Source organism: Aplysia californica, unplaced genomic scaffold (genome assembly GCF_000002075.1).
Source record: "Aplysia californica isolate F4 #8 unplaced genomic scaffold, AplCal3.0 scaffold00024, whole genome shotgun sequence".
Taxonomy (NCBI): domain Eukaryota; kingdom Metazoa; phylum Mollusca; class Gastropoda; order Aplysiida; family Aplysiidae; genus Aplysia; species Aplysia californica.
Genome location: NW_004797294.1, coordinates 1,560,423 through 1,570,381, shown reverse-complemented (window position 1 = coordinate 1,570,381; position 9,959 = coordinate 1,560,423). Strand labels below are relative to the sequence as shown.

The 9,959-nt window shown below is 40.0% G+C and overlaps 1 protein-coding gene across 1 annotated transcript in view; it reads right to left on the bottom strand.

Annotated features, from left to right (window-relative positions):
- Window positions 1-3,322: 3,322 nt before the first annotated feature.
- LOC101856862 (TNF receptor-associated factor 6) overlaps window positions 3,323-9,959 on the bottom strand; it is a gene marked incomplete at its 5' end in the record, with an annotated part of 8,426 nt that continues 1,789 nt past the window's right edge. The window contains 4 exon segments of the mRNA XM_005090974.2: window positions 3,323-6,008; window positions 6,715-6,964; window positions 7,496-7,679; window positions 9,022-9,158. Of these exon segments, the coding sequence (XP_005091031.2) occupies window positions 5,746-6,008; window positions 6,715-6,964; window positions 7,496-7,679; window positions 9,022-9,158 (834 nt within the window).

Genomic DNA, 9,959 nt, shown 5'->3' with positions numbered 1-9,959 from the left:
TTTCAGTGGTAAAATTAGTTTTAAAATGGCCGCCAAAGATTAGTTATTTCTTTAGCTTAAGAGTCCGTGGTAACTGAAAATTTACATTTTTTGTGCCTTTAATCAACGTTTTTCAGAAATATCCACGCAGAAATGAGTTGTTTTATGGGCTTGAAAGGTGTTTAGCCAAAAAACAAAAATTTAATAAAAATGCAAAAACCTGCAGAAAAAAGCAAGTTTCTTCACTTGGATTATTTTGACGAGAGCCTGATTCCACCACGCTGCCTCACATATTCCGAAAACATTACACAAAGATTTTCCAAAACCGCCGATTGCGCTCGCAACTGCATAAGGTCATATGAGTGCACGAAACGAGTTGTTTTTTTTCTCAACAATTTATTTCTTGGTCAGGTACTGGTCAATATTTCTCTTTATTTATAACAACTTTCTAAATGACATTTAAAAATTCATAGCTTTCCATAAAGGCCAATGGGCCTTCATAAAATCCAATATTCTGTTGGGATCAACGACGGAAAAAATGTCTTTCAATTTTTTGCATTTAAAGTATTTCCTTCGAATCTCTCGGAAGTCTAGACATTCGATTAAAATGTGTCTTAGTCTAATGGTAAAATCTGTTTCGCATCCGATGCAGTACGGCTTCTCATCTCCCTGAAGGAGGTATTTGTGTGTTAGGGCCGTGTGTCCTGATGCGTAATCGAGTGAAAATGACTTCGTCTTTTCTGGAGAGGTCCGAAGGATTTCGCGGTTCCAGTTTGGGTTTAATATTGTGGAGTTTGTTACTCGTCTGTTTTTTTCCAGTGGCTCTCTCACAGGCTGGGGGTGTACTTTTTTACTTTATTTTTAAAGTCAGTCCGTGGGAAAGTGTTCGTCGTTGATCCCAAGGATTTCTTCGCCAGGTCATCTGAAGGCAGGGAGGTGACCGCGTATGCCGAGTGTGTGCAGGTCTCTGAGAATACCGTACTTCCAGGTAGTATCGAAGGCTTTTTCTAGGTCGAAAAAGATGGCGATCATATGGCCTCCTTCGGCAAACGTCTCGCATATAAAGGACTCTAGGCGGACCAGGTGATCCAGAGTGGAACGAATTTTCTTGAATCCGCACTGGAGACCACTCAGCCAGCCTGTCGTCTCCAGAAACCACATGAGTCGCCTGTGGATCATTTTTTCTAAAAGTTTGTACAGACAGCTGGTTAGTGCTTTTGGTCTGTAATTGGATGGGTGCGTGTTGTCTTTGTTTGATTTGGGTATTGGAATGACAGTGGCGAGATGCCAAGACTCCGGAAAGGAGTGTGACCGCCACATGTCGTTGTATAATATGTCTAATAGGAGTGTACGTGTCTAATGATCTGGTTGTGGATGTCATCCGGTCCCGGGGCTGTATTGTCCAAGTCCGAGATGCACGATGTTAGTTCGTCTAATGTGAAGTCTGCGTTGTAGGTTTCAGTGTTGTTTGAGTGGAAGTTTAGGTGTTGTTGTTCTCTGTTAGTTTTGATGTCTTGGAAGGTGGTGTTGTAGTTTGCTTGGGATGAGTTTTTGGCGAGAGATGTAGCTATTGTGTTTGCGATGTCTACTTGTGTTTCAGCTGTGGTTCCATCCGGCCTCTAGACATGCCAGGTGGTGTCTGTGCGTCTACCCAAGAATGGCCATTGTTGACAATCCTCATAATACTTCAGGACACTTACAGGCCTACCGTCTCGTCGTACAAATACATGTTGAGGATTTGATTCTATACTTTTTAGGGGGGGGGGGCTGCACCTGAAGGCTATCTCGCTTATTACTGGACCAAATTTTACCAAATTTCACACATATAACAAGCATAGTAAGGAATCTTAAAATCCGCAATCAAATTTGAGAACAAAAAGTTTTGTTTCCATGGATACGGCGGCCATATTGGATTTTGTTGACATGTCTTACGTAATGAATACCGCACTTATCGCTCTTGGAAATTGTTTTGTGTTTTTTTTTGCAGACGTGTTAACATACATTAGATCTAAAAAAATTTGTCTGTTGTTCTTTTCCTAAACGAATTAGAACATTCTTAATGAATTTTTTCCTGAGGTAGCATTCAAGTTTGCAAAAAGTCCGTGAAAATCCACACTTTAGATGCCACCAACAAAAATCTATTCCATATATATAACTTTCAACACACAAATGTTTAGTATTACATCCTCTCTTGATTCTGTGAAAATGTCATAAAGATTAGATGACACATGGTGGAGTTATTAAAAAAAGTATAGAGAAAAGTCGCGTTTTGAGAAAACGGCAGATAAAGAAAAATAAAATACTGACTTTATGAGGCAATGGCAGTGACAAACATACCCGCTATGGGAAAAAATACTGTTTTGGAGGGTTCTTAGGGGAGGAAATAGTTGAAGAAGAGGCTAAGGAAGCTAAAAATGCCTACAACTCAAATTCCATAATTTTGAGCCAAATTTTGACTTTGGGGGGTGTAGCCCCCCCCCCCCTCCCCCCTTAAAAACTAAATCCTTTGTGGCATTTCCTCAAGTACATAATGTGGAAACCGAGACAAAAGCAGACATATTACAAGGAACGTCTACCTGGCAGCCACGTTTGAATACCAGGAAAACTACTCACGTCTCTGAATCGTTCGTATATTATGGTCACTTTTAAGGACAAGCGAGCTAACCCAGATTTCGGGGATTTCCAGAAATCTTGACCCACACCAAAAGAAGGCATTGCCCTACCTATAGGAGAAGTTTGGTTTCATTGGTGTGTATATGTGTTTAGTTATAGATAAAACCCTCCTTGAATTTAAAAAAAAAGAAAAAAAAAACTGAACAAGGGGCCAAAAACTTTCCCTTCTATTTTTCTCAAAACAGCTTTTTTCCTGATCGCCCCCTTGTGCTTAAAAGCGACCATAATAATATAGAAGCATACATTCCCGGGCAGGTTTTCTAGAAATGAACTCTCCGTAATAAGTAGTCCAGCCGGACCAGGAAATAGGGTTTTATTGACTTCGAACTGGACGGAACGCTTAATCTATATTTAGGAATTTATTTTTCCTACGAGGCTGCAAAGCTGTATGAAATCCTGGAATCCAAATAATGGTGTGTAGAATTAACGGAGCAGACAAGAGAGCTATTGCGAGTTCATGAGAGCCTTGGGTGGAGATGCACTACTACAATACTCGAACACTGGCCACTATTTCTTATTATTTTAGAATTTTTTGCCAGGAAGAGGGGTAGGATGTCAAGCAAAGGCTTAAAAAAAAATAATTAAAGTCAATATTCGGTAGAGGTATTAACAAATTGCATGTAGTTCATTCAACCACTCTGCTTTAAAATAACACAGAAAACACAACAGGAATGATACAAATTATTTTATTAAAATATTGTAGTAGTAGTCAACTCAAACATCCATTTGTACAGACAGTAGTGAAAATATGTCATCTAAAATCAAACACGCCGTTATGCACACGTCAAAACAAAACTAGTGTCATTGTAATTAAGGATTAAAATTTGTCGCTCGGACACATCATGGGGAACTCGTTAGTTCCTACAGACATTCAGAGGCAACAAATCTTCATGCCAATTTTTTATTTTACAGTTCCACCTGCAAGCACTCCAATTTCTAAAAACACGTCTAAAAGCATTTGGATATCACATAATATAATAATACAAAAAATATTGCAGAAGCGAACTCGGACGGATAAAAAGAAAATATTTCAGCAACAGGCACTGAAGTGCCTGATATTTGTCAGTAAGAAGTTTAGAAAAATGAATAAGATAATACCTTATTTAAATAATGAATGACTGAATAGATAAAATCAGTACTTTCACATACCATCAACGCTCTAAACCGTAAACGTTATGTTTATCGAAATAGAAAATAATACGATATAAGGTATTTGGGTTTTTCACATATCTTGATTGTTTTTGAGATTTTAAGGTGAACTGTCTTACAACAATAATTTTCATACGGCAGTACTTACACATTTCAATCTAACTTTACTTGTTCGGGTCCATTAGAGCTTCTTTAATACTCTCAAAATAGCTATGGGATGAGCATGTCATTATTATGTATACAAGCGAATTTATGTGCCTTGTACGAGAAGCTTTTGTGCGCAATTTCTAGACCATTGTGTACGTGTCGATGCATATGTGTATTTACTTGAATTTCAGAAGTATAATAATGTGTGTTTACCCAATGGCACGCACCAGTGTGCTTATTGATGTACTAGTATGCGTTTGTGTTTATTTTTTAGACTAAAGTAGGTGAATTTCAGTGATGCGTAAGGGCAAAAGAAGAATGTCTAAAACCAAATAAAGACTACTGGGTAGTAGTCACATGATTAAAAACAGGTAGGACCAAATGAACTACTGAAGGGTTTTTTTTCCTATGTGCGAATTCATTTTTTTTACGTTCCCCTGTTGGATCTCAGGGGTAGTCGACTGCTGATTCTTCAAACTGCTGTGCAACTGATCTTTACGTATACCACCGTATTTCCTACTTCATAGGGCCCCATACCTTCAAGTAGCCACTATTCGATTTCGAAGGGTATGTGCGACTGTTTTAGATAAGATTCCAGTACATGTCTTTAGCTGTTTCTGATTTTGTTTTTAAAATGACACAGATGGACAACTTGGAACAAGCCAGTCAATGGATCAAAACTTATAAAAGCAAAAATTGTAAATTGTAACTAACGCTATTTTTACCCTCTCCATTATATAGTTCACGAAGTGGCCGAACACGTATGGATTTGCAGGAAGGTCATGTTTCCTGTGACACCAGAGGGAGTAGTTGATTAAAAAAACCCACCAAAACCTCGGAATGTTTCGTGAAGCTTTTGCTCGGTATAAGCATGCCTTTTGAAAGACATACTAAAGGGATTTTTAAAACTGTTTCGTCCATACTAAAGTACTCTGGCCAAATATTCAACAGACAGATTACCTAAAAATGATTTTAAATTGATAAATTTGAAAGCGTTATCACATGAGTTTCTAAATAAGGCTTTTGAAGTGTGTTATAATCCATCAGCGCAAAAGTTGTTACCACCGTTTTGCAACATTTGATAATCATCTCTAACAGTTTAACACATACAGTGAAATCAAGAGCAAAGTTAGAATGCTTCAAAAGATTTTTAAAAATTGCAGAGACAAGAGTTCTCATATAAAAATGTTCAAGTTGATTTTTTTCCTTAGAAAGCACAAAAAAACTAATCAGTGTACTACTGACATTGGTGAAAAAAAGTAGCTTTCCTCCAATTCATCACTTGTAAGATTGTGTATAGAACTTGGAATTAAGGAAAACAAAATTAAATGGTAAAAATAGTCTATGTAATATTTCCACCGTCGATCTAAATACCTAAAATTCGAACTGATAAAACCACTATGAGGTATGTGCTGAACATCCTTTAAAATATTACACACCAACATAACAACATAGTAAATTCGTATGTTGTGAGGCAACCCAAAGTTAACAAATTGATTAACATCTTCACTGCTGAGTAGATTAGTATAGTATGTACTCGCATGCGTTCTCCAAAACTCTAGTTCTCTTCCACTTTTGTACAAGGCTACACGGGGAGTTTTAGGAAATAATGTAATAATAACAACTAGATTATTCACGAATAAGGAGGAAAATTAATAGTATGGTTTTGTCTAAATCCTTCCTGAATTTACAAAATGTTCTCTTCTCGGTATAGACGTAGATGGAAACGTTTCAATAATGAAAGGGTTTAAAAAGCAAGTGTCTTAAATTTAAAAGGGGAGAACAGGGGAGTTCTATTCAGTTCCCAATTGTAAGTGAAGCCACGCTAAGAACAGGAGACCCTTGTGGGTGAGGCGAGGTCACGTGCTGTGAGAGGGGCAGAGGGTTGTGCGACAGGGGAGAGTGGCTGAGGAGCGAGGAAGAACACGTCGGTGATTGCGTCAGTTCCGGCGGCGGGTAGAAGCAGTGCATGACGGTCACCTCCATGTGCAGCGCCCCCTGGCGAAAGAATCGAGAGCCCGCGCCGACCAGCTCCTGGCGTTTCATGAATTTGCTGATGCCTGCGATTGTTTTTAAAGTGAAAGAGAGAAGAAAAAAAATAAAGAAAAAGTTGAAGACAAGTTATTGCTTTTATGTATAGCTTTGGTCACCTCTATGCTTCATGCAAAAAGCAGGTGGATGGTTGGGGGCGCTACGGTGTGGTTTCTCCTTCTGTCCTGTCAAACATCTATTGCTGCTTCCTTTTCTTTGCAAGCTACTCTCTAGTTAATCTTTCTTTTACGACAAAATAAATAGGTTATACTGTTATAATATTTTTTGATTGATTGAGTAGGTGTTCTACGGCACTATCGACTCACTTTTGGTCAATATACTGTTATAAAGAATCCCCAAAACAACCAAAAATCAACCAAACAACTTAATATAAAGAATTTGAGATCTGAACTTACTTTTACTCCTTGTACGCCTGGTGGGTGGTTGACAGGCGCCCTGGTATAGTTTGCTGCTTCTCACCTTCTATCAAAAATGTACCCCCATAATCTCTCCTCCTCTTTGTATGTTACTATCTTGTGTCATCTGTTTGAGACACAAATAAATGACTTAACTACGTTTGAACTGCCGTTAGACTCTTACGAATACAAATTAAACGCCCCCCCCCCAAAAAAACACCCCAACAACCAACAAACAAACGAAAACCATCCTCACCTCGATTAACTGACTGATTAATTTGAGTAGGTGTTTTACGGCACTATCGTCACAGATCCTCACCTCGTCTGTAGATTCTATCTCCAGAAAGTCCAGGCCTGACTACACGCGGTACCTCCCTCACGACGAGGGTGGAAGAGAAGTTGCTACGTCGAGACACAGAGTTGAACTGGTCGTAGAGCGTGACCAGGCACGTGGCGTTGAAGGGGAAGATGAGCTGCTCATCGTAGTCCCCGGCCAGCAACGACAGGTGGAGGCTGGAGTAGCGGTTGGCGTTCTCTCTGTGGCCGTCCAGCTCCAGGGTCAGCTGCACCTGGAAGCATCATCATTATCATCGTCATCATCATCGTCATCGTTATTGTCATCGTCGCTATCACCATCATCATCATCATGATCTTCATCGTCATTGTCGACATCATCATCATCGTCATCGTAATCGTCATCACCACCACCATCACCATCACCATCACCATCACCATCGTCATCATCATCATCATCATCATCATCATCGTCGTCATTGTCATCGACATCGTCATCATACTCATATTCACAATCATAATCTTCTTAATCGTGAGATTGCGGGTTCTGGGTTCGAGCCTCAGCTCGGTTCGACGTTGTGTCCTCAGGAAAAGCAATTGACCCAAATTTCCCCGTTTGTCTCGGCTCTTTCGGAGAGGTGTTACAAGAGAGTAACAAACACAAAAAAGAAGGAGGGGAGATAAAGGCGATGAATGTTTGACAGGAAAGAAGAAGCAAACCACACCAGAGCACCCGCCAACCACCCACATGCATGCTCTTAAGTCATACAAATACTTATAACAAGATGATTAAGAGAATCTAATACCTTATACCCTGGGCAGCCTGTGCAGAAGATGGGACTCTGGTAGCTTCCCCTCTGTCGCCTCTGACCTCCGATCTTGATCTTCCAGTGGACTCGGCCTGTCACGTTCCTCTCTATGAGGTCACGGGAGATCTGGACATGCCTCTGCTGGTTCTCCCGGACAATTGGGAGGAGCTCGTCCGTTGTCCTTGTGGAAGAGAGTTAAAAATTTATCAGGTAATTTGCCTCTCTTTTGGTTTGCTTATTTATTCATCAATTTGAAGAAAGAAAATTTGTTGTTGGAGTAAAGAGAAGCACATCGACTCAATAACGGTCATTTAATGCTGGGGGAAAGGTAAGACAGATAGACAGAAACAACAGAGCGGAAAGTAAAAAAGTAGGACCTACCAGTGGCGCCCTCCAACCACCTACGAGAAAGGAGAAGCACATCGAAAAAATAATGGTCATTTAGTACTGGGACAAAGTCAGACAGACATAGCAGAAAAGGAAAGTAAAGAAGTAGAACCTACCAGTGCCGCCCTCTAAACGCCAACAGAAGATATTTAAGAAAGTTACGAAATCATCAGATAACGTTCTCCTCTTAGGGTTTGTTTGATTAATAAAAACGAAATCGACACAATAATGAGCATTTAGTGCTGGGGAAAAGTAAGAGGGCCAAGCAGAAACAGAGGGACAGTAAAAAGAAGTAGGACCTACTAGTGGTGTCCTCCAACCAGCCACAAAGATTCTGAAGAAAGTTACGAAATTATCAGAAAATTTACCCCTCCTGTGGTTTGTTTGTATATATATTTTTTTTAAGCAAAGAAAAGCACACTGATACAGTTGTTGTCATTTAGGGCTGGAAAAAAAATCAGAGATACTGAACTAGAGGGATAAAGGCCACTTAGTTTTGGTAAGCGTTTTAAGGCACTTTCAACACAATTAGGTCGTTTAATTAAAAGCTGAAAATTAGAGGTGTTACAATGAGTTACACACACAAAAAGGAGGAGGAGATTATAAGGATGGTAAATGTTTAATAGGAAAGAAGGAGCAGACCGCACAATAGCACCCACCAAACATCCACGTGCAACACAAGTAGGTCAAGTGCCGGAGATTAGAGCTGTTAGAAGAGAGAAACAAACACATAAAAGGAGGAGAGATCAGGACGATGAATATTTGATAGGAGAGAAGGGTCAAACCCCACAAGAACACCCTACAACCACATTCTAAAATGTTTCAGAAAGATACGAAATTTACTATTAAGAAATTTGCTACTCCCGTGGGAATTCAAGGGCTGTTGAGCAAACCACACAAGAGCACCCGCCAACCACCTGCAATTCAAACGTGGACAAAATATGATCTACTTTTACTTTTTGTAAGAGTTTTATGGCACTTGCAACACAATAAGGTCATATAAGTGCCGAAGTTTAGAGGTGTTACAAGAGAGTAACAAACATAAAAAAGGAGGAGAGATCAGGACGATAGATGTTTGATGGGAAAGAAGGAGCAAGCCACACCAGGACACTCACCAACAACCCACAATGACCTACTTTGTTATTTTGGCGACGGTGTCCAGGAGGTCAGTGATTGTCTGCTCATGTTTCGAGAGTTTAAATCGGGCGAGTTCCATGTGCCGGCGCATAACCTCGGTGCTCTCTTCGTGGTGCTTCATCTTTGAGCGCTCTTCCTAAAGAAATAGTGGACAGAACGGGCAAAAAGTTTTTGTTTTAGTAAGAGTTTTATGGCACTTGCAACACAATAAGTTCATATAAGTGCCGAAGATTTGAGGAGTAACATGCACAAAAAAGAAGGAGAGAAAAGGACGATAGATGTTTTATAGGCAAGGAGCAAACTACACCAGAGCACCCGCCAACCACCCACACAGAACGGGGGGGAAATGGCAAGTCATTTGCTTGCAATGGCAAAGAACCGAAGGAGAATGGAGTGGAAAATGGTGAAATGGTGTGGGGTTCAGTTTCGGTAGGGTTGTTTTTTTTTACGTCAATCGCAACTGCATAAGGTCATAATATGAGCGCCAAAGGGTGGATGTCAACAGAGAAGTCCAAACGGGGAATCAGGCTTACTCAGCTCACCTCTCTAACCTCAACAGCACAAAGTCTGCTTCGACTATCAAGACACCCCAGGGCAATGGAGTGAAAATGGTGAAAAGGTATGGGTTTAACGCCTCTATTAAAATTATTGGGTTTTTTAGGAGGCGGGACCTTCGAGTTTAACGTCCATCTAAGAAAACACCGAGCCAGATGGGATTTGTGTAAAGTGTACTTCCCAAGGACATCACAGTTGGACCGAGCTGAGGCTCGAACCCCCGAACCAGCAAACTTACGATTACGAGGCAATGGAATTTGAAAGGACATAGTGGTATTATAGCATGAAGGGGAGGAAACAAAACTTCTGGCACACATTCTTTTAGTTTTCTTTCTTTCTTTCTTTCTTTAATTTTTTATTAATTTATTTTATTGTATTTTAT